Below are 25,630 nucleotides of genomic sequence, written 5' to 3'. Positions count from 1 at the left end.
GGGTTATGTGACATCCTTCCTTAACATCTGACATTGTTCTCATTCAATAATGGCAACCAGGGCTGCCATTGTTAAGCAACATGGTCACATGGTGTTTTTTTGTAAATTTATGACTGTATTAACTTATTGATGGAAATTCCGGTCTCTATTAGAAAGTGTTAAATGAGGACTATCTATAATGTGTATATATCTTTGCTTCAAAAACAGCCTGTGCTTCATGCACAGAAATACAATTCTTTGTACTGAGGTATGAACTGCAAGGAATTGCACAGATATTGTTTTCATCAGAGGATGATAGCTAAAGTTAAACCAGACATTGAGGAAGTGTCACTTGATGCCTACCATAAGGAGGTCCCTGTGGCTCCAGTTTTCTCTCATGAGCCTTTTTGCAGCTATAAATGCTTTAGCTTTAACAGAAACCCTCCTCAATTTCAGACCTAAGCCAGACAGAGAAGGCACTAACTCTTTCTTTCTCAGCTATTTGTACATTCAAAATCATCTTTAATGCATTGCTCTTCTTTCCAAAACACAGAAGTGATAGATCCCTATATAACTGATATTCCTGAGGAAAATAACAGATGGAGAGATATATAATCTTGCCAATTGTGCAAAAGGTGTCCAAGTCTGACATTCAGCTTTAAGCCACTTACCCTTGTTATATACGCCACGGGAGAGAAGAACTATAAAATTGCCACATAATTTATGGTTTTACTTCATAGGTTTTTTAGATATTTAGTTAAACACCTTAAAAGTTTGGGGAGCTAGAAAAACCATACCCAACTGGAAGAGCTACAAAGTTTACAAGTTCTTACAAAAATGTATTAAAACATAATGCTCAGTTCTTGGTGACCTGCCAAGGAGGACAACCTGCAAGATAGTAATATAAGTTCTTTGTTTATAACTCCACCTTGAAAAAACTTTAATACTCATATACACAGGTTGAACCAGCAGTGGGATTCACTTATCTTTCCTACCGGTTCGCAAATGTGAGTGAATGTGCCACGAATTTAGGGTGCTGGTTATCATCTCTCAAGTTCTACATGGCCTGAGGCCAGGCTATTTGAAAGCTATCTGTTACATCCATCTGGCCTACCAGGATTAGAAGGCAAGGTATATTTCCCAACTGTTATGGATGTACATCAAATAGGACCACAAAAAAGGGTCTTCTTGGTGGTGACTCCTTCTCTATGGACCATCATTCCCCAGATGTACAATCAGCCCCACCTTGTTGCTTTTCCAATAGGCCCTCAAAGTATGACTTTGTCAGTGGGTCTGGGAACCATGAATGAAGATGGAACTAATTAAGTGATTGATCTGATTTTGTTGCTGCCACCATTAGGAGGGTATGGTTTTTATATTGTGTTCTTTTTTAATGTTCTAAGCTGCCTCGAGTCGACTCTGTATGAGTTGGGTAACCATATAAATTTGTTTAATAAAAAAGATTAATTAAAACAGAAAACAAAAAACAAAAAACCCAATGCAAGATAATGTTCAAATGCAATCTATGGTATTACCAAATATGGTATCACCATGTATAATTTGAAATATGTATTTCAAATAGATCATCTCAATCAAGGCAAATTTAAAAAGTACAGCAACATGTTCCCACTATAGTAAAAGGTAAAGGTAAAGTTTGTATGAAGAACGTTAACAAAACATTCACTACCAAGCATATACACTATATTGCCAAAAGTATTCGCTCACCCATCCAAATAATCAGAATCAGGTGTTGCAATCACTTCCATGGCCACAGGCGTATAAAATCAAGTACCTAGGCATGCAGACTGTTTTTACAAACATTTGTGAAAGAATGGGTCGCTCTCAGGAGCTCAGTGAATTCCAGCGGGGAACTGTGATAGGATGCCACCTGTGCAACAAATCCAGTCGTGAAATTTCCTCGCTCCTAAATATTCCACAGTCAACTGTCAGCTGTATTATAAGAACGTGGATGTGTTTGGGAACGACAGCAACTCAGCCACAAAGTGGTAGGCTTGTCCAACATCAGTGTGTGACCTCACAAATGCGCTTCTGGAAGAATGGTCAAAAAGTCCCATAAACACACTCCTAAACCTTGTGGACAGCCTTCCCAGAAGAGTTGAAGCTGTTATAACTGCAAAAAGTGGACCAACGTCATATTGAACCCTATGGATTAGGAATGGGATGTCACTTACAGTAAGTTCATATGCGACTAAAGGCAGGGGAGCGAATACTTTTGGCAATATAGTGTATATGTTTGATAAAAATTTCATGTTTTTTTAAAAAAATAAATAAGGTATAAAACCTTGCAAGAGTGTGTATTTGGGTTTGCAAGGTATAGTACGGTATTAAATTATACATTGACTTCCTGGATCCAAAATAAGGAAAAACCCAAAAGCAATGGAAAAAAATTGCTAGACATTGTGAGAATCTTCTCTGCAGAACTTAACCACTTTCATTTCCTCTTTGCTCTAATCAATCACAATCTTTTACAATCATTCGAGGTAATTTAAAAAATGAAGGCGAATACCAGGGAAAAAAATCTCTGACCCAATAAGAGCACATGAAGTTGAAAAGCTATTACTTTTACTAAACTTAACATGTTTGGTAGCTTTCTTTCCCTCCTCTCTTCTTTTTAATGTGACCTCTTGAGAGAAAGCCCCCCTTTTTTTTTTCAAAACTGAAAGCATCAATCTCAATTAATCCCTAGCGATTTATACTTCTCTATATAATCTGCAATTGCTTTTCAGAAAAATGCACCCAGGTCACTACATTTATTAAAGCAACCAAATATGATATTAAACTTTTCATAGACTCTGTGAGACACCAGAGTAAAGTCAATTGAAAATGACGGCCACTAATTGCCCAGACATTTAAATTAATTCCAAAATTATAAGCTATATATTTAAAAACCCTGGCCTCTGAAGTACAGGGGTGGAGCAAATTAACTACTTCTCCCATATGCACTTTATGCATTCTCTTCAAAGAAAAGGTGGGAAAGACTTTAATTTTCTGTTCTGAAGCGAACAATAGCTCAGTTTGCCTTCCCAGCACAGGCTCTTGTTCTCCTGGATGCATTTTCATTCAAACACAGCTGATTATACGGCACCAGGAAACTGGCTACCCATTACATTACATTTACCCCTTCAAAAGAAAAGTGTGCACTACTGGCTGTTAATAATACCTTCAATCGTTTAAATCTTAAATGTACCTGAAATTGTTTTAAGACAGCATCCTTTCAACTATTGTATAATGGGAACCAACACTCCTGGATTCCAGCATAAGAAATCTTTTTGTATAGAAGCAAAGTTCTAAGCAGATCTGGATTTGAAATTGCACTAGATAGCAGCGGAGAGATTTTTGTTATTGCTGTGCTGTCAACCGGCAGTTTATTTGGATTTTGTGGTTGAAAACTGGGAGCCACACTTCATCAGTGTCTTGTCAGTTTTGCATGACCTCTATTATGGGGGGAGGGGGGCACGAAGGAAGTCTCCCCTTTAAATAATTAACTCAAGCTAGATTACTAACATAAAGCACTTTTGCGGTTTTAAACATATACTAAGGCCTTTACGCTTACTTCCTGCAGGTGCACAGACATGTGTCCCAGTTGGTCTTGGCGTCTTTCTACCAATTGCCTTTCTGATCGGATTTCTCGTTCGATCTCTTGCAGTCTTCTCTCCACCCGCTCTGATACCTATATAAGCAGGCAGATGTCAGAGAAGAAACTTTTGTTACGATGTTAAAAAAAGCAAACATAAATGCTCCAAATTCATAACAAAGGGAAAGGAAAGTACCAAGATCCAATTGCATATTTGATTTTATTCCGAACACTAACCGTATTATAAGATGTGCCTATTGTAGTAATATGAACTGGAAAGTCCCCTGAACAAAATGGAACCAATATGGTTAACATTCTGGTTGGAATCTGTTTAACAGAAGATTCTCTTGCATTTTTTTTCACCAGCATAACGGGAAACAGGCTATCAGCAATTATCCCCTTTGCCCAGGTTTTGCTCTGACCTCATACTTAGTCTACTAACTTTCAGCACAAAATGAGAAATAGCATGGAGAAACTTCAGATATAGGGAAATTGCTGCAAATCATTTTATTTTGCATTGTGCTACTGGATCATAGGAACCTCCTTACCTTAAATAAGATGGTTAGTTCAGCTAGTTTTGGTACTAGATAGCAGAAGATCTTAAAATTATGAAACAAGACTTCTCCATCTCTTATCTAGAAATGCAGAGTTTGAATCTGCAATGTTCTACAAGCAGTGAATATGCCACACTACTGTGATTTAGCCTGTTTTAAAAGATACAGTTATACATATTTATAATGAAACAGCCTTTATACCGCTAACTAAATATCCATCAGTGGAAGAACACCATTTAGATATAATCTGCAATCTTACAATTAAGCTGCAGCTACTCAAGCAATACGTTTTTACTAAGAAAATATCTCTTGTCCACTGCTACCAATTAACTGTCCTCCCTATCACCATTTGAATTAATAATACAGTGGATTTGAAAACCAAAAATAGATGGATTAGGCCAGTGGTGGGCAACCCGCGGCTCGGGAGCCACATGCGGCTCTTTACACCCTTTAATGTGGCTCTTCTGTGTGCCGGGTGCCCGCTCCCCTCCCTCCTCTCGGGCTTCGGAGGGAAGCTTCTGCGAGTGACAACCAATTTTGGTTCTATGACTGCAGAATGCTGCAAAATACCATAAATGCAGGCCAGTTGTTGAGTGTTTCAAATGTGATTGGAACACTCAACAAGCTGACCACAGTGTTTGTGTGTGTGTGTGTGTGTGTGTGTGTGAGTGAGAAAGACAGACAGAGAGAGGAACAGAGGGAGGGAGGGAGGGAGGGAATCAGAGAGAGACTGACAGACAGACACACACACACAGACAGAGAGAGAGACAGAGAGGGGGAGGGAGGGAGAGAAAGATAGACAGACAGAGAGACACACACAGAGTGAGTGATTAAGTGAATGAGTGACAGACACACCCACATACACAGAGTGACAGAGAGAGAGGAAGGGAGGGGAGAGAGACAGAGGGAGAGACAGAGACAGACACACACACACAGAGTGAGTGAGAGACAGACATACACACACACACACAGAGTGACAGAGATGGGGGAGGGAGGGAGAGAGAGACAAAGAGCCAGAGAGAGAGAGAGAGAGAGAGAGAGAAAGAAAAAAAGAAAGAAAGTGGGAGAGAGAGATGAAATTAAAAACAACAACATACAAACCTGACTTACTCAAACTATCCAAGGAAATGCAAGGCCAATGTTCACATTAGTGGTTGTGACTTTGTCAGTCCATGTCAGGATGTAATTTTCTCTACATTGTAAGGCAAATTTTACGGAATTTAACGTTATCGATAAATAATATCGTTCTAAAGTTTTTGTTTTATTAGTTGTGTTATTTGTATCCTCCCGACCTATGTGGATACTTGCATGCAGAATATTCTCAATAAAAACTTATTGAAACTAAAAACAGTGTACCATCCTATGTATTTTCGGTTTTAAAAATGTGGCTCTCAAAGTAAATTTCAATCGTGGTTTTGGCGAGATTTGGCTCAGTTGAAAAAAAAGGTTGCCCACCACTGGATTAGGCTATTCTAATTGTTTATACCAAGTTCTGCATTTGTTTACTTGATGATCTAAGACTGAAAAATAATTTAAGACAGAAGAAATCTTAGAAAACAAACCAAGCATAATATTTCTGTTTACTGGTGGAGCTTCATATCCTGCCTAGCACTTTGTCATTCCCCATATAATAATATTAAAACAAATTACTGTATGTAAAATAAAATGAATCCAGATATATATGTTTGCACTTCAGTCTTCTTTTTTTTAATTTCCACTGTTTTCTCTTTGGAAAATTACATCTATAGCATCTGATGTTAAGGCATTGATGAGATTCTGGTCTGCCTAAATTCAGCAAATTTATTGCAACCATTTGCTTCCATATTATATCCTGAGACATAGAAACTGGGTATTATTTTCATTTGCATTGCAACAGTATGGAGTATGAAAAGCAATAATCATCAATCAAAACATTGTTGCACCAGGTCCAGTAAAGGAGATTCCCATGCTAAAACTAGGTTATGCAGCTACTTCAGACACAAGGATGAATCTGTATTCCAACATTCACATCTGGATTCTGTTAAATTAGCAGGAAGAGCCTTTTGATATTGGCAGAAATGTACATCTCCTCCCAGGGCTGCTAGCTGTGCACATGTAGAATTAGATCAGGGCAGTAATGTGAAAAGATTGTATTTCCATATATCAATGCCAGTATATTTCCATACATCAGTGCCAGGTTTTTTTAATTGTTATTAAAACTTTCCTGAATGACAAATGAAGAAATGAATTAGAATAACATCTAACTTTTAAATAATAAAATATGTCTGAATGAATCAGGAATTTTATTTCGATTGCAATTTCTCCCTTCAATTTTCTAACTTTGTAAGATAGAGGGAGCACTCATGTTTGAGAGGAGCTGATTTTTTTTCCTTTATTTATTTGCAGACACTACCCTCTAGTGGCAAGTAACATTTACATGTTTAGCATGTCTTAAAACTTCCATTTGCACAAGTGTTTTTCAAAGCTCACTAGAAATGATATGCTGCTGCCTAGTCTACCCTGTTTCCTATATAAATTCTTTCAAATATGAAAGTAAGTTCTCGTACAGTGGCACTCTTAGTGTTTAAACCTATATTATATACTGTATTTTATGCTGCTACTTGGTTTTAGTAAAAAAGTTTTATTACAAAAGATGCAAGATCAAAAGCATTTTTCTCGCTTTTCTTTTTTTGGGGAAAAGACATTTAAAAAATATCAATGTACCGAAGACTTCGTTTTCAAACTTTGAGAGAGGGGATAGTTCACCTGTTCTGAAAAAGGATGTGGTCTGCTCTCCCCTTAAGAAATCATCGCTGGATCTCATAAAATTGAACTATTTTTGTCTAGTCTTCACCTTCCGATTTTAAGAGTAGGTTATTAAGAAGATGATTGGCTTCTGTGGTAGCTCCGGAAGGCCCTGGAGTTAATGGCTTATCTGGACCATTTTCACTCATGTTTTAAACTTGTTATAGCACTGCAATGGTCATACTTATAGACAATGTCATTCAGATCTGGAATGTGGGGAACACAGTCATTTTGCCCTCCATGACTCTTAGCAGCCTTCAACGTTATGGATCATGGATACTTCTGAACCATATAAGGAGAGGAGGACTGTTACTTATTCTTCTTCTTTCTTCAAGGCTGCTTCCAGTTGGTGATGGTGAGGAGAAAATCTAGCTTCCGATTCCTAGTATTCAAGGTGCCTCAGAGTTTTATTGTCTTCTATTCAACATCTACATGAAGTTGGGATGGTCATTCATTTGCAGAGGCCGAGGTATCATCTGTATAGTTATGATGGCCTATTTAGATCTCCACCCTGTGATAACCATGTCATGCCATTAAGGGCCTTTTCTAACGCCTGAAGGCTGTGGGGATTTGAATGAGGAGGAACATATTATATCTCAACCTTGGTAAAACCAAACAGCTGTGACTTTTGAGGCCTCCTGATGCTGGGAATTTTCTATTTTTATTTCTGAATAGAGTTGCACATCCCCTGGCAGAGTTGGCACACAATTTAGAGCTGTGATGGCGAACCTATGGCACATGTGCCAAAGGTGACACACAGTGTCCTCTCTGTGGGCACACACCATTACCAGCTGCTCTTCTGGTTCCCAGCACACTAGCCAGCTAGTGTTTGCGGGCGCCAGAGCACCAGAAAATACCCTGAAAAACAGCCCCCGAAAAAGCTATTTTCTGGGCCATTTTCAGGCCAAAAATGATCTGAAAACAGCCCCAAAAATGGCCTGTTTTGAGGGTGTTTTTCAAACTGTTTTCCAGAGTGCCCGCAAAGACTAGCTGACCGGCACGCATGCATGTGCGTTCCGGTTTGGGCACTCGGTGCCGAAAAGGTTCATCATCACTGATTTAGTGTCCCCTTGGTCTCAGGCTCCTGATCCAAGGCTAGAGAGCCTTTTCAGAAATCTATCTTGTGTGCCAATTGCACTCATTTCTCAATTGAGAGGTCCTGTTCATGGGAACACTGTAGTCACCTCCCGATTATAGTCATGCACTGTGGCTGCCCTTGAAGAGCATTCAAAACCTGCAGCTGATCTAGCATGGGGATTTGCCATAATATGCTTCTATAGCATCAGTGTTCTATGAATTCCACAGGCTTCCAGTTGGTTTCCAGGCAGAATTCAAAGCCTTTTGTAGCACAGGCCAAACTTTTTGCAGGTTGCTTGTTCCAATAGTTTCTGCTCACCGTACCAGATCTAACATGACAGGTATGCTCTGGTTCCTTTGTACAAAGTAATATTATCTAACAGGACTTGGGAGGCACACCTTCTCTGTTGCAAAACCTGCCCTCTGCAATATCTTTCACCCCCTCCCCTAAAGATTCAGATAATCATTGCTCTGTTATAACTTTTCCTTAAAAATTGGAATCCGGATGTTATGCGAACTCAATTGGTTGATTTGTTGTTTATCGGTCTGCTAATGCTTTGCAAGAGGGAACGGATTGTTTGAATCTTAAGCATATCGTATTATTTGTTAGAATTGTTCAAACTATTTTGGGTTGTTACTTGTGAAAGTTTTTAACTTGCAGTTGATAACCTGAGGATAGAAAAGAGGTGAGATGAAAGAGAAGGCTCCCCCCCCCACTCCCATGTATGCAGTATTCCTAATGAGAGGAGAGAAGAAATTGAAATGGACTAAGAAGCTGGCAGGAAAACAATTGTTGGACTGGTGGGAGGAGGAGGAGAAAGAAGACGTAAAATGACTAACAATCAAAAATTTAATTATACAATTGCAGACACTTGATAAAATATTAGTTCCACGGTGATTTAAAATCATCGAAGACAGTTTGGCAGAGAGGTTACTACCCACAGGGAACTCCGAACCGAGTGGGATCAATCTATCAAGCATAAGTGCCCAAAGATAGAGAAGAGGACCATAAGGTCCATGAGGATTGTCAAAGACTGACAGCCACATTCTAACTGAAGCTCTTGATTAACCCTATGGGGAATTTAATAACAACTGCACTCTTAAGAATAGTTAAAGGTCCTGAATAGAAATGTTAACACTGCAGGAAAAAAGTTGATAGTAATAATAACTGAATAATAAAGCAATCTGGCCTGTATTCCACTTTCTTCTGAAATCAGCAAGAAGGGAGAAGGATCAGTTATGCTTTAGCTGAATGACACTTGCATGGCTGAAAAAAGAAACTAGTCCCTTTTCTTCTTTGAAATTACAAACAACAAGGGAAAAAATGAATGTTCTTCAACTGCTATAAGAACAAAAAACAATTACTGATGACTAATGGGTCCATAGGATTCCCGCCATAGTAAAACTATTAGTAAGTCAGTCTTCCCTCGCCACAAGCAATGCCCACTAACATAATGGGTTTGCTTTACTCCAAGGGCTACAACTACAATATCTTGATCTACTTGGGAAGATTTAGTCTCATTTGACTAAATCCCCCATTCAGAAAAAGAAACTTATATAGCTCCGTAAGTACAGTAGGGAAAAACATAAATGGCTATGTTTGACCAGAAGTGAATGAAATTTAATTTTTATGAAGGGGCAATTTGTGCTGCACTTCACATAGTGCAATAAATGTCAAGTTTTTAAAAATCTATTTATTACTAAAACTCACTGTTTCTGTGATCTTTAACTGGGAAAAAGTGTGCTCATAGGGCAATAATTTTTGAACCAAGGTACTTCAAATGGACTTATAGAAATCTGGGCCGCATGATTCCTGTGGAATTGAAATTTGGCAAACTGTTTATGACATAAAAATTATCATAAAATATGTTATGACATAACACAAAGTGCCATAACATATTTCCTGTGCTGATGTTTGACTGTGCTATAGAGTTCAACATGAGTTATTTTCAAGGCAGATACATCTGAATAGGTCCCCGGTTTTCTTCTGAAGAAGAAAGTTCAGTCACCACGTATAGTAAATTAAATTCTTCCTAAAATCTAAGAGGTTTTGGCTCAGGCACAAGCTCCAAAAAAATTTCTAGCACTCCATATTTAGATAGATTAGATGGATGGATGGATGGATGGATGGATGGATGGATGGATGGATGGATGGATGGATAGATGGATAGATGGATAGAGATAGATAGATAGATAGATAGATAGATAGATAGATAGATAGATAATGATGATAGATAGATAGATAGATAGATAGATAGATAATGATAGATAGATAGATAGATAGATAGATAGATGATAGATAGATCACACACACACACCCTATTATTGAATTTTCAATACCCTTACCGTTTCCTGTCTTTGCGATTCATCAAGTCTGCCAGATATATCTTCTAATCTTTTTTTCATTTCAGCATCACTTCTTAAAATAAAAAAAGAAAAACACATACTTCTTGAAAGTATACCATGTACTACATTAAGCAAATTAATTTCTATCTTTATTATAAAATTGCAGTAGTTTCTTATTTTCAAAATATGTTATTGTATCAGAACAGGATGTATTTTGTTTTGTGTTATCTCTCCTCTAATGAGAAGGAACCACAATAAACGGGAATACATCAAATAATGGAACTTTAATAAACTAGATGAAGAAGTAGTTAGATGGCTTAATTCTGTTCTAACAACCTAAAACAGTGATGGCGAACCAATGGCACGCGTGCCAGAGGTGGCCCGCGGAGCCATTTGTCAGGGCCCGCAAGGCACTGCCCTGTCAGCTGGTCAGCGCACATGTGCGCGCTGGCCAGCTGAGTTCACCCTTTTTTAAAGCCATTTTTCGCCCTCCCCAGGCTCCAGAGGCTTTAAAGGAGCCCGGGGAGGGTGAAAAGAGGCCCCCCGCCACCCTGGACGCCTTCTGGAGGCTTCATGAACTTCCCTGAAGCCTCCGGAGCGCTTAAAACAACGCTTCGAGCAAACCGGAAGTGACTTCCAGTTTGCTCGGAGGGTCGTTTTGATTGCTCTCAAGGCTTCAGAGAAGCCTCCTGAAGGTCCCTGAAGCCTTCGGAGCGCTCCAAACGACCCTCTGAGCAAACGACTTCCGGTTTGCTCGGAGGGTCGTTTGAAGCGCTCCGAAGGCTTCAGGGAAGCCTCCTGAAGGTCCCTGAAGCCTCCGGAGGCCTTCCGGGAGGGGCGGGGATGCTGTTTTCACCCTCCCCATGCTCCTATAAAGCCTCTGGAGCCTGGGGAGGGCGAAAAAAGCATGCAAAAATGGGGGGTTGCGCCTCTAGTGCGTGCACGCGCACTGGGGGGGTGTCACACATTGCATTATGGGTGCAGCACACCTGCAAATGACCCCCCTGCGCTCCCCCCACTTATGGCACGCGAGCCAAAAAAGGTTCGCCATCGCTGACCTAGAAACTGCAAATGTTTCAGAATTAAATGGCCCACTTATTGGCAGATACTAATGAGCTAAGGGAACTAAGGCCAGAAAATGATATTTTTAGTTATGGCACCAGTACTGAATAGTTTCCCCTGAAACAAGACTAGTCTTTTTGGTAATTGATTTCTATAATCTGTTTACAGACTCTATTCAAAGATAGCCGATGATTATTAAAGCTCTAAATAATTTGGGATCAGAGTAAAGCAAGCAACATCTCTCATATGTATCTATCCAGGCATTCTATCACTGCTCTTCCCAAAGTTGCCAAGTGAAGTTTACGGAGGAGTTTTATAAAGGACAGGGTTCTATGAGGAACGGGAGTTTCCAGCTGTATAATTGCAATTTTTAAAAATGCCTTCCCAAGGAAGGTATCTTTGCAGCCACTTAATATTATATCCGTATCTTCCTAAGTTATTTCTCTTCAACAAGGCATTTTTGTATGCTTTATTTTAATAAGAAGTGCCCACATTACATCGGGAAATTGGCTTTGATATGTTACTTTATTGCTTTTATCGGATTTTTAAATATTTCTATAACTTTTGTAATGTGCCAGAGAACTTCTGTTATTAGGTAGATGCAATAAAAATAACACATAATGTAATACAGTGAAATGACTGAACAAAACCATCAAACATCAAATATTTGTTCCTAATGTTAAACACTCAAGTTTCTTCACCAACCAAAGTCATTCTTTCATGTCATACCGATTTCTTCTTGAAAGTTCTCTGGTGAGGTCTTCTCCTAAGCGAATTTGTTCACTGCTGACATCTCTAAGTGACTGGTGTAAAGAATGGAGCTGCAGTATGAATACATACAGAACATAATTAGCTGTTTTAAACATATTTTTCTATCACTTAGTATATTCAGTATATTTTTCAGTATGCTTTTCAAAATACTGAAAGCTACAAAACAGCTATAACAACAATAATTAGAAAGAAGTATATAATTATTAGATTCTTGCTTCTTTATATATTAAAATCTATTCAAATTAGACCAAAGGACCTGGGTCAATCCTATGTAACTAGTTCAGGGCAAAATTTATTAAAATGTTTTAGCATTTAGTTTTCTTTCAGAATTTCTTAATATCCTACAGATTTTTTTACACTCACATTTTTCCTTTACTCTAAAAAATGTGTTACTTTTTTCCAACATGTTATTCTTTTTCCAATTACTGAAAGTACTTTTTGAATATCTGCTAGCTGAGATTTAAGCCAGTAAATATTATTCACCTAAGAATGTCTTAAACACTCATAAACTATGTTTTATTATATTGTTGATGCTTACTGTTCTAAATTTCAATCACCTCTGTCCAACTGTCTTGCTATGTTATTCTTAGATTTATAAATCTCAAAAGAATATTTCCATATTAGCATTGGACAGTGACTGTTTTAAACATTTTAAAATACACTAGCTATTTCAGAACCCATTTTATCTAAAGTCATTAGCCAAAATTATTTTTACTCTCTAACAAAAGAAATTGCAAATAGTAACAGCAGTAAACATTACTCAAAGTAGTAATGCAAGTAATTCTTAGATTACAGCAGTTTTATATTCAATTATTCCTATATAATATGTAATAAATGTATTGGATTACACTGATAAAATGTAGTATCACATTTAAAAACTTAAAAAATAGTATTAAATGTAGCTTCCTTAGCAATTAACTAAATATTTCACCTCTTGCACACTGAAAAACTAAATTTATTTTTAATAAGCTTAGGACATACCAGTAAAATTAAAAATATACTGGATATGAATCTGTTATTGGGTATGTGTAGCATTACACAAAATAGAAAAACCATTTTAATGGTTCATTTTTGAGAAGAATTTGTGTTCTCTCCTCAAAAGAAGATGATTTTTAGAACACAGTAATAATAGTACCACACTAGAAAATTCTGCATAAGCTTAAAAGTACTAATTGGCATTGGCTGTTTTATTTTGAAATGCAAAAAGAGAAAGATATAAATTTTAAAATTTTGATGCTTTAGTGCAGTTTCAGTTTGCTTTCTTTTTTTCATATCATTGTGATTAATAATATGGAGCAATTGTCCTGAAAAGACATACTAAGTCCCGTTAGCAAACAGAATCTACAATATACAATTCAAACACTCTTAACAGTTATCATATAGGAGTGACAGACAGAAGATTAAAGGAGTGCAACTACAAACACTAGTAATCAGATGAGGGGGAAAATCCTTCATTTCACAGCAAATGGATAGACTCAACCACAGTTTCAGCTGAGTTAATATTAGCATCTTACATCAAGCCAAATCCAAAAAGCTAGGAAATGTCTGAAGCCTGGCACTCAGACAAATCAGCCATCAACAGATACACTCAGATAAATACTTTTATACACCATTGAAATGAAATAATAAAAAACTAAGAATGAAGCATAACAACTAGAGCACATCCCCTTCAGCAAGCATACTCAGATAAGCAAGAATTAACATCAAACAAACATTATGCAGAAGACAATGCTCCAATCAAAGAACCACCGAAGAGGTACTACACCCACACCAAAACTGGCAGGGCAAGCTGCTATATATCAATCCCCATGCTCACTCATACCGATGATGTTATCTAGTTGGGTAATGAAGCATCTCCAAGCAAACAACCAAGAACTCCACAGATAGAACGTTGGTCTTACCTGAACGTTTTTTTCGGGAGAGTGGAGGGAGGGGTCACTGAAGGGTTATTTCAGCCTGATTGGTCCATTTGACTGAGAGAAAACTTCTTAGCCTTCGGCTTCTCCCGTTGGCTCCCAGTTTCCGCGATGTCAAGGTCAGCGTCTGCATGATGTAAGAAGACAAGGGAAAGCCGCCCAGGGCCACCCGATCCTACCCCTCCCGGACCCTGTCTATCTATCTAGGGCGGGAAAGTGACCCCTCCCTCCACTCTCCCGAAAAAAACATTCAGGTAAGACCAACGTTCTTTTTCCAGTAGAGTGGAGGGAGGGGTCACTGAAGGGACATACCCACGCTACGTCCCAGGGAGGGGAGACTGGGTCCCAGGGGGAGGATCGGCCGCCACACACTGGAGAACCCTCCGCCCAAAGGACGCCTCAGCCGAGGCATAAGAGTCCAGGCGGTAGTGTTTTATGAAGGGAGTAGGGGAAGCCCAGGTGGCCGCGCGACAGATGTCCTCAAAAGGTGCCCTTGTGGCCCAGGCCGCTGAGGAGGCCGCACTACGAGTGGAGTGAGCCGTGATCCCCGAGGGGGGGGATTTTCCCGAGGCTTCGTAAGCCTCAACAATGGCCAACCTGATCCACCTCCCAATAGTTGAAGACGAGACCTTTTTACCTAAGGAGCTTGGTTGAAACGAGACAAACAGTGCCTCGGTCCTACGAATGCCCTCTGTCCGTTTTAGATAAATACGGAGGGCCCTGCGTACATCCAACCGATGCCACGCCTGCTCTCTCTCCCTTGTTGGATTGGGGCAAAAATTCAGAAGGACAATTTCCTGGGCCCTATGAAACAGGGTGTTAACCTTCGGGATGAACGAAGGATCCAGGCGCAGAACCACCCTGTCCTGGTGAATCGTACAAAGGTCACTTCGTACCGAAAGGGCCCCCAATTCAGAAATACGCCTGGCCGACGTAATGGCCACTAAAAATACTACCTTCAGTGAGAGGAGGCGCATGTGAACCGACCTAAGCGGCTCAAAGGGAGAACCCATCAGTGCCTTCAGGACGAGGGTAAGATCCCAGGTAGGGAACCTATGAACAGGAGGCGGGCGGATGTTGGCCGCCCCTTTAAGGAACCTCTTCACCAGAGGGGAACGAGAGAGGGTAGCGGAGCCCTCTCCTCCCAATATAGTGGAAAGGGCCGCTACCTGTCGCCTAAGTGTATTATGGGACAACCCGTCCTGTAATCCTTTTTGGAGAAACTCTAAAACGTCCGGAACCGTGGCCCTAGCTGGATCCACCCCCCTGGGGTTACACCACTTCGCGAATGCCGACCAGGTGGCGTTATAGATTCTAATTGTGGACGGTCTCCTAGCTGCCTCCAAGGTAGCTATGACCCCTGATGACAACTTCCTCCCCCTCAGTAATCCCCTTTCAAGAGCCACGCGGTCAGATGCAGCCACTGCGGCTCTGGGTGAACTAAGACCCCCTGACACAGGACTACCTCTTCTGGCGGAATCCTCCAGGGATCTGTGACCGAGAGCTGGACCAGGTCCGCGAACCATGGTCTCCTTGGCCAATATGGGGCTAGTAGGATGACGTAAGCCCTCTCTGTGACTACCTTCCGAATGGTTCTGGGAATGAGGGGAAGGGGGGGAATGCGTAGAGGAGACCCGGAGGCCACCGGGTTCTGAGAGCATCCGCTCCTTCTGCTGCTGGAGTCTTGAATCTGGTGAAAAACCTCGGCAGCTGTGCGTTGCCGGGGGAGGCAAACAGGTCTACAAGGGGGTTGCCGAATTTGAGGCAAATCTTCCGAAACAACTCTGGGTCCAGCTGCCATTCGCCGTTGTCCAGAGTCGCCCGGCTCAACCAGTCTGCCTGGTGGTTGGACTCCCCCGAAATGTGTTCCGCCGTAATGGAGGCCAAGTGTCTCTCCGCCCATAGGCCTAATGTCTGCGCCTCCCGCCACAGGGCTCGGGAGTGAGTCCCCCCTTGCCGGTTGACATGAGCTTTCGTCGCTACATTGTCCGTAAGCAGGAGGACGTGTCGCCCCTGCAGCTGGTGGTGGAAAGTCCGGAGGGCCAGTCTCGCGGCCTTGAGTTCGAGCCAATTTATATTGTGTCTGAGGTCCGAGGCAGTCCAACGTCCCTGGGCCATGTCGGACCCCATCACGGGCCCCCAGCCGTAAAGGCTCATGTCCATCGTGACTTGTACTCTCTCCGGCTCCCAGAGTCCCCCTGTCGCAATGCTGGGGACATCCACCACTTGAGCGAGCATCTCACTTCTGGCGTTAAGCGAAGCAGTCGTAGAGAGTTGCTCAACATTCTCCTTTGGGCTGGTATCAAGGCCCACTGGAGGGGACGCAGATGTAGACGGGCCCAGGGGACTATCCCTATACAGGATACCATCTTCCCCAGGAGTCGGGATAAGGTCAGGGTGGAAACGGACCTTTTTGTCCTGATGGACGTGATCAATTGCGTCAGACTGGTCCGGCGGTCTGGGGACAGGCGAACCCTCCCTGACTCGGAATCTATTACTGTCCCTAGATGCAGAATCTGTCTGGATGGGGATAGATGACTCTTGGGAAAGTTTACTGAGAAGCCTAGTGTCTGGAGCCATTGGATGGTCAGCTGGTGGTCTGCTTTGGCCCTGGGGAGGGACCCTGCCTGCACTAGGACGTCGTCCAGGTAACACTGGAGCCTGACCGGGATGGATCTCAGGTATGCGGCCAGGGCCGCCAGGACCTTGGTGAACGTCCGAGGGGCCGAGGCCAGGCCGAATGGAAGGGCCCGGTACTGATAATGCTGGCCTTTGTGGGAGAATCTTAGGAATTGACGGTGAGCCCGGAAAATGGGAATATGAAGGTAGGCCTCCGTCAGATCTACCGAGGCCATGAAATCCCCCTTTCGAATGCCCTGCAGGATTGACTTTAGGGAGGCCATCTTGAAGCGCCTGTAAACTAGATACTGATTCAGGCGCTTCAGGTCTAGGATCGCCCTCCAACCCCCCGAGGTCTTCGGGACCACAAAGAGATTTGAATAGTAGCCCCGCCCCCTCTCCGGTTCCGGAACGACCTCCACCACTCTGATTTCCAGAAGGTGTGAGACGGCGAGGTCCATGAGACGACGACGTTCCGGATCCCGGGATGGGGAGAATGTTCTGAAGCGTCTCGGAGGGTAGGAGAGGAATTCTAGTCTTAGGCCGTGGCGAATGGTCGCCCGGACCCACCCGTCTGATGTGATCTGGTCCCACTTGTCCGCAAACAGAGTCAGACGGCCGCCTATGGGATGACTCGGGTTCCGCGAAAGGGCCGTTTGGATTGGGACTGGTACCTGTGGCGGTCCTGAAAACCCTGCCTGTTGTACTGCCTATCCTGTCTGTACTGCTGAAAACGGGGCTCCTGCTCCCTGTCATAAGTCCTGAAGGAAGGCCTGCGATACGGGTGACTACGTGTGTCGGTCTTCTTGGTGGAGGTGGGCATCACCTTTTTCTTGTCTTTATTCTCCACCAAGATCGGGTCTAGAGCAGACCCAAATAGATTGGGACCCGCAAAGGGGGCAGCTATTAAGTCCCATTTGGCTTTATTATCGATCTGCCAATTTCTAAGCCAAAGGAGCCGGCGAGCAGCCACAGAAGTAGCTAAGGCGCTGGAGCCGAAGCGCATCGCATCCAGGGTTGCGTCGGCCAAATACTGGCAGGCCGCCATAATTTTAGTTAAATCCTGATGGATGCGATCATCCTGGATCGGGATACGATCCTGGAGTTGGCGGAGCCACATAACGGTCGTGCGATTAAAATACGAGGCGGCGGCCGCCGCCCACATTGCCCATGCGGAAGCCTTGTAATTTTTCCGCAGGGTGAGCTCCGCCCTTTTATCCTCCGGTTTAAGCTTATCTGCGGCATCCCCCGAGACCACTGGGGAAGACGAGACCAGGGCAGCTATCGGTTGATCTATGGCCGGTAGTTGGATGGCCTGTAGGAAGGTCTTTTCCATGTTATAAGCCCGCCTGTCATTGCTGCCAGGGGGGGAAAAATTTGAAGGCCTGGCCCACTGACTGGTGGCTACCTCCAAGAACAGTGGAGGAGCAGGGATCTCCTCTTTATTAGTGGCCGTGTTTGAAAACATCACCATGTCTGGATCCCTGGGCGGGGGCACTGTAGGATCCCCTGTGCCCACCTTGGTGGTTCTCCTAGCCTTCTTCAGTAGGGGCTTAAACATGGCCTGGATGAATAAGTTGGAAGAGGTGGGCTGATCAGTGGCCGCATCCTCTTCCTCAGAGAAACCCCAGTCGTCCTGACGACGGGCCTCCATCCTAGAGACCTCGCTCATGAGGGAAGGAGAAGAGGTTCTAGACCTGGCCCTGCTGAAAGGAGTAATCCTACTATGCCGGGAAGGTCTGTCCCTTTGAGCTATTCCCTTGGAAATGGCTGCAGAGATTAATCTTTTAAGATTCTCAGGGAGGTGTTCTAGATCCTCCTCGTCCCATTCAGAATCATAGTCATGGGGGATCGAATCCCTGTGAGACCTCCTACCCCGGGAGGAGCCTGCAGAGGGGCCCTCTAATGGGTCATTTCTATCCAAGCCCCCTGTCCCAGGGGAAGTTGGGGGAGGGGGTGAAGCCCCCCGTCCTTCACTCCTAACTGATCTGGATGAAGAGGAAGAGGGAGAAGAAGGGCTGAACCCCCTGTTGACAGAAGGGGAATGACAAGGGGCCTCTGACCTGGGGGATCTAGATCTAGGTCTGGGATCCCTGGCCTTCTTCTTCTCTGCCCTCTCAATGGCTTTTTCAATAGCTCTGGAACGCCTAAGCTCGTCCCTTTGCATTGCCCTGGAGGGTCTATCCTCAGCAGTAGGCCTGGAAGCCCGAGGTCTGGCTGGGGCTGTGGGGCCTGACTTCTCTTCTGGAGCCTGAGCGGTCGCGGTTTGAGCGGTTTCAGAACGCGCTGCCATCGCCCCACTCACGTGCTCAGATGAAGGTGCTTGTTAAGATGAGTTGAAGTCTTTGTAGCCTCTGAGCCCGGCGCTGGTGTGGGGACGCTCAGCTTGGGCCTGTAGTGCCCCTTCTTTAAGGCCCGTGAGTCAGGGCCCGCCAAAATGGCCGCCGGCTTGATTTGCGGCCGTTTCTTCTTCAGGCGGCCGCTAAAATGGCGCGCGCGCCGCCGCTTGCCTCCCCGGCCGTTCAGACGGCCAATCGACCCAACAATTAGGAACGCAGCTCTGTTTGAGTCGCCGCCGGTCTTCACGCCCGGCAAGAGCCGCTGGCGCTCCGGCTTGTGCTCGCGCCGCCGCCGAGAGCACCGCCGACTCGGGAGAGGCGACGCGGCCGAGTTAGGGGCTTGCCGGTCTTCACGCGCGGCAAAAAGGGCCGCCGGCGCTGCGGCTTGAAGTAATGGGTCGTCGGGGGAGGAGTTGGAAGCTGTAAACCCCCCGGCACGCCCGAGACTCCAGGAATCAGCCGGGGGAAGAAAAGGCCCAGAATGGGAAATAGTTATGCGAGGAGATTGCTCTAAGTGGCTCTCCCTGCTTATCTGGGACAGAGGAAAATGTCCCTCTGGGCACAGCTCCTTCTACTCTATAATTTCTTAATTTGAAATATCCAATTGTCCAAATACTGCTCAATATAGTACTCACAATCACTGGGAACCAAACAATAGTCTGAGGACCTTCTTGACTGAGAGGAAACTGGGAGCCAACGGGAGAAGCCGAAGGCTAAGAAGTTTTCTCTCAGTCAAATGGACCAATCAGGCTGAAATAACCCTTCAGTGACCCCTCCCTCCACTCTACTGGAAAAATATAATCATTCTCAAAGTCTACATCAACAAATTAGTAGCTGAATTATATATTGCACTGGTAATAATTGGTAATAAAGTAAAAAGGATTTGTAAGAAGTGGTTACAGGGAAAAACATGAACCTATGTGCTTTTAAGAATACCTACTCACCTGGTCCAATTTACCTCGCTGATCAACAAATCGAACAGCAGATCTAGACCGTCGCTGCCTGATACCTAGTGTTGCACTGTAATCTCTGAGAGGAGAGGTAGGCTTGACATGATGAACTTCTTCACAGAAAGAAAGATAGGAAAATCAGCACAAATTTCTCCTGAAATACAATTCAACTATGAAGGACCGTTTATTCGTCTATGAATCTGCCAAGATACCAGTATTAATCGGTTCAAATATTATATTTTCCACCATATTTACAGGTATTACATTATGCACACATAGCTACTACAAAGTAAAATTAATCAATAAAGAGTTTGCTATATTTGCTATACAAAACTGTAAATGTCTATTCAATAGTTCAATAGGACGTCCACAGTTAAGTGACTATATGATTACAGCATGAGGTTCATTAAATATACCTGGAGTTCCACCATCCAGGTCACTCGCATACAAGCTTGAAAGAGATGCGCTTCTTACTCCAGAATTTCTCAATAAGCGTTGGTTCTTCAGTTGGCCCACAGACTCTTCCAACGTTTCTTTAAGCTGTATGAAAATGGCAACTTGTTAGGTAGCAGACAATTTTCCTTCAAAATGCACTACAGAATAAAAGAGAAATAGGAATTTATACTTTTATAGATTCTAATTACTAAATTCAATCAGTAGCTGCTTACATTTGCAATGGTTTCTGCCTGCTCGTTGTTATACTCTCGATATTGGCCCAACATCTGATCCACATGTCTTAAATTCCAATTTGCATCCTTTAAATATGAGAAGAAAGCATAGGTAAACTGCAATCCAAGCTATAGATACTGAACTGAAATGAGGTTTAAGTGAGGGAAGTCAATATTCAAAACAAGCAGTTTGTGCGCTTTTCTTACCAAATGTGTAACCTTAAAGTCACAACCAGTTCAATGCCCATTGATATTTATTTTGTACTTATTCATTTATTCAACTTTCTTACAATCATCCTAGGGTTCTAGGCAATCCACATCAATATAGCTGTCAAAAGTGTATTAATTTGTACTTGCTCTAACCCAATGTTTCTCGACCCTGGAAACTTTATGATGTGAGGAGCAGTTCCCAGAATTCCTCAGTCAGCAGTGGCTAGGGAATTTTGGGAGTTGAAGTCCATACATAAAATTGTCACTATTGAGAAATGCTGCTCTAATAAATTAACCTCAGTCTGCCTAAAGCTACCGTTTCCCCCAAAATAAGACCCAATCAGAAAATAAGCCCTAGCATGATTTTTCAGGATGCTTGTAAAATAAGCCTTCCCCCCCCCCCAAAAAAAATAAGCCCCGGTTAAAATCATCAGCTATACTGATGCAATTAGTACCGTATTTCACCCAAAATAGCCCTAATACATCTTTTGGAGCAAAAAATAATATAAGTCCTGGTCTTATTTTCGTGGAAACACGCTATAACCATGTTGAATAATGTGGCAGTATTCAGGACCTGCGTACCTTATTGTTTCCTTGATTGTAAGCAATTTAAGAATATTAATGAACCAAAAAGACTACAGAAAGTGAACTTGTATTGAGCTAAACCATTGACGTGTGTATCAGTAGTAACTATCTAGAAGAAACTATTTAACAGAAACTATTAAGACAAAAACTTGTCTCAAGGGTGCTTTTTCAAGAGGCAACTGGACTTTCTGGTTTTTCTTTGAAGATGTTTCAGAGCTGAAGAAGCTTCTTGGATGAGAAGCAAAACATCTTCAAAGAAAAACCAGAAAGTCCAGTTGCCTCTTGAAAAAAACACCTTTGGGACAACCATGACCTGGATGATGAGAATTTCCATAGACATAAACCTGTCTCAAACTTTTTCAGGTTTACCAATGACCGAACCTGGAATCTTTTGCATGTAAAGTACATGCACTATGACTATGTCAAATCCAAGCACAAAAACTGATGACCTCTCAACACATAGTTCCTCATTATGACCTATTTTCTTTCTTTCTTTAGTTAAAAACAGATACTGAACTATATCTAAATATGGAGGGATAGAAAGCATATATAATCCGTCGGACTTCTCACTTTATATTCAAGTTTTTTAAATTGTCTTTAAATATTAATTCTTAATTGCATATTGGGTTTTTACAATTGGGGTATTTTAATGCTGATTTTTAACTGTCTAAATGATGAAATTTGTTACCTCCTCCGTGTATGTGTGTTTTGTATTTATGTACGTTTATGTGCTGTTATTTATCTTCTATGTTTTATGCTCCATTGTACGCCGCCCCGAGTCCTACTTGGAAAGGGAGCGGCTAATAAATCCAAATTATTATTATTATTATTATTATTATTAAGTTGTCTTTAAAATAAAATGTGGGTTTTATTATAAAATCATCTTGGCCATTTTTATAAAAAGGCTATCTAGATATTTATAGTTTAAATCAATAAATAATTCTCACTTAGCAGCTGCTCTGTTTTATGACTGTTCAAAGTTGTGATCGCACTGAAAATGTCATTTTATGACTGGTCCTCACCCTTATAACAATTGCGGCATCCCCACAGTCACATGATTGAGATATGGATGTTTTGCAACCAGCAGGCTTTTCAACTATCGCAGTGTCCCACAGTCATGGGATTGCCATTTGTAGTGCATACCGTCGGTGGGGGGGACTCAAACTTTTTTACTACCAGTTCTATAGGCAGGGCTTGGTAGACATGGTGTGGCTTGGTGGGTGTAGCAGGGGAAGATTACTGCAAAATCCCAATCAGCTGGGACTCGGCAGGCAGCGAATAGATGGGGTGGGGCCAGTCAGAGGTGGTATTTACCATTTCTCTGAACTACTCAAAATTTCTGCTACCGGTTCTCCAGAACTGGTCAGAACCTGTTGACACTACCTCGGTATCCCTTCCTGAAGAGACCCTCCATAAACTCAGCCATCCTTGATAACTAGTGTATTGTCTCTAACTTGGCCTTTTTAAGAACATTGAAACAGTGGATAGATTAAATCCAAACAAAATAGAGTGTCTTAATACTCATCAAGATGTTCTGTTCCAGACTAGTCTTTTAATCGGATGCCATTGCTTTTGAAAAGCAGGTCCAAGATTTTATGATCTTCCTGGATTTATAGCCGCTGCTTTATGGACCGATAGAGGTTAAGGTCTGGGAAGTAGGCTCAACTACTACTAAGTAAACTACTAAGAATCAGACCAAACAAACAAATTTCTCCCAGACTCAGTATTATATATCAAGGCAATTATCTGACCATGTAGAATTAGAATCCTTCCTTGCAATTCTACAAAATTGTTCTTTAAAGTAGACCATTCATAGCAACCTGCAAAGTATTTGCTAAAGTGTGAATCTTCTCTGCAACATCTTCAGTTCCATGATTTCGGATTCTGGTTGCTCTTATAGGACCCCTTCTTCCAATTCTATGACGAATGTTATCAGAGTCGCTGGATGAATCTGCCATTGGAACCTTAAGGGTGAAAAAAACTCACATTAGTAAAGTTCATTACGTTTTATCAATTGCAATATCATATCACCAAGAAACAAACTCAAAAACCATGTTGACCTTGCTTGGTTCTCAAATACATCATTCATTCATTCATTCATTCATTCATACATACATACATACATACATACATACATACATACATACACACACACACACACACACACACACACACACACAAACACACACAATTACCATCCTCCTCACTTTGAGAACACTTGAAAAAGATCTTGAAGGACAAGTAGATTCAGTATGCACAGATGTACTGTTTATGCATAGCCTAGACTTTGCCATTTCCTTAATATATCACAATCTCATTAATCTGTGCTTGCATTAATAATGGTGACAAAACCTACCCAAAATTTGTAAAGTACTAAAAAGCACAGCTAACACACTATGAGCAAGGTTAATTTGAGGCATACCTCAATGTTGAAAAGATGGTGATTAATCACAAGGCTCAACACTATAAATCCTGCACATAACCCAGAATGAAAAGTCATATTTATTTTGTCTTGTTTTGAAAGAGCAAGAATTTCTAACAAACTGAATTTTTCTTCTTTTTATGACCCTATAGGCCCTTAATTCAAAATAAAGTCAGGGAGACTGGAGGGAGTGAAACATTTACTGACCAGATGCCCTTTCTGACACCAATGTTGAGTTCACAGCAGATATTTTTTTTCTTTGTGACCTAAGAAAGAAACATCTGTTGCTACAGTACCTAGGATTGAACTATCAACCTTTGAAGTGGGAGGAGAGTGTTTTCACTACTAGACCACCATGCCACTCAACAAGCTGAATCAGTATTTACACTGAAATGTCTGAATTTTGACCATTGTTCTTCATGGCGTTCAGAGGATTGTAGAACAATCATCTTCAAAGCAGAGGTGGGTTGCTGCGATTCAGCCCAGTTCGGCTGAATCGGTAGTGGAATTCAGGCCTGGGTCGCAGAACTGGCAGTGACCCAGGCCTGACACATCCCCAAACCGGTTCCCTCGCCACCGCTGATGTAACCGTCATATTGGATTTTAGTGACTGCACGTGCGTAGTTCACTGTAAATTGTTCTGCGCATGCAAAAGTAACTTATGATCGTTTTTCATATTCCAACTGTTGCAGCATCCCCATGGTCACTTGATCAAAATTTGGATGCTTAGCAATCAATTCATATTTATGATGGCTGCAGTATCCTGGGATCATATCATCACCTTTGTGACCTTCTGACAAGCAAAGTCAATGGAAAGTCAGATTCACTTAACAATGTGTTACTAATTTAAAAACTACAATGATTCACTTCACAACTGTGGCAAGAAATGTTGTAAAATGGGACAAAATTCACTTAACTGTCTCACTTAGCAACATAAATGCTGGGCTCAATCGTGGTTGTAAGTCGAGAACTACCTGCATTCTTGTTACCTGACCTTGTTTATGTGTGTTGGGGTGGGAATGTTTGAAAGAAATATCATAGTAACCAATTGTTTCCAGACTGTTATCGTTATGACTCTCAAGTTTTCAAAGATGTCACTATACTTCCTTTTATAGCAGTTCTCAAAAATCTTACATAGGTAAACTGTGTGCAATTATCCAGACATGTAATATCACTATGCACATACATTAAAAGTTTATATTCACACATTATTATGGTATAGCAAATAGCAATTTGTCCTAAGCACCTGATAATCACTATAGCAAACCCTAGCCATGAAAGGAGATTTCTAAAAGCTACTATTTTTAGTACAACAACTCCAAAAACAAAAACTTCATTCAGAACCCACATTATACTAAATAGCAAAAGAAAGTCTCATTACTTTACTGCCAGGATCAGAATTAAAAGGAAAAGTTGGCTGAATTGATCCCATTCATTCAGAAATAAGGCAACCCAGTTAAGAGTTAGTCTCTTTTTCTCTGAAACAGAATTGAAGTGATTCTGCTATTTGCCACAACATATTCTTTATTAGTTTATACATTAGTTTATACATTCACAGAGAGTGAAGGGATCATTTTGGTCATTCAATCAACTCCTTCTCCATGTAGAAATCCAAATTAAAGCGTCTCTGAAAGATGGTTGCAGTCTCTACTTAAATATCCAGTGAAGGAGAGTTTAGCAGCTCTCTCACCAATCACTTTAAAGCCAGAACTTTCTCTCTGTTAGTAAAATGTTGTGTAACATGCAATCAGAA

General features: G+C 41.8%; 1 protein-coding gene across 9 annotated transcripts in view; it reads right to left on the bottom strand.

The window, feature by feature from the left end:
* Nucleotides 1–25,630, bottom strand: part of CEP128 (centrosomal protein 128) — a 208,963-nt gene that overhangs the window by 180,066 nt on the left and 3,267 nt on the right. For all 9 annotated transcript variants that reach the window (XM_081935596.1, XM_081935594.1, XM_081935593.1 and 6 more), the window contains exons 2-8: nucleotides 23,276–23,419; nucleotides 20,661–20,747; nucleotides 20,409–20,532; nucleotides 19,987–20,105; nucleotides 12,127–12,218; nucleotides 10,336–10,408; nucleotides 3,554–3,670 (exon numbers count right to left, since the gene is read on the bottom strand). In XM_081935596.1, coding sequence (XP_081791722.1) covers nucleotides 3,554–3,670; nucleotides 10,336–10,408; nucleotides 12,127–12,218; nucleotides 19,987–20,105; nucleotides 20,409–20,532; nucleotides 20,661–20,747; nucleotides 23,276–23,413 — 750 coding nt within the window. In that variant the 5' untranslated portion in view covers nucleotides 23,414–23,419. The remainder of the gene's footprint in view (nucleotides 1–3,553; nucleotides 3,671–10,335; nucleotides 10,409–12,126; nucleotides 12,219–19,986; nucleotides 20,106–20,408; nucleotides 20,533–20,660; nucleotides 20,748–23,275; nucleotides 23,420–25,630) is intronic.

Source organism: Natrix helvetica, assembly GCF_964273705.1.
Source record: "Natrix helvetica genome assembly, chromosome: 1".
In the NCBI taxonomy this organism is placed as follows: Eukaryota; Metazoa; Chordata; class Lepidosauria; order Squamata; family Natricidae; genus Natrix; species Natrix helvetica.
Note: the sequence above shows the minus strand (reverse complement) of the source record. Positions and strands in the feature narration are given on the sequence as shown.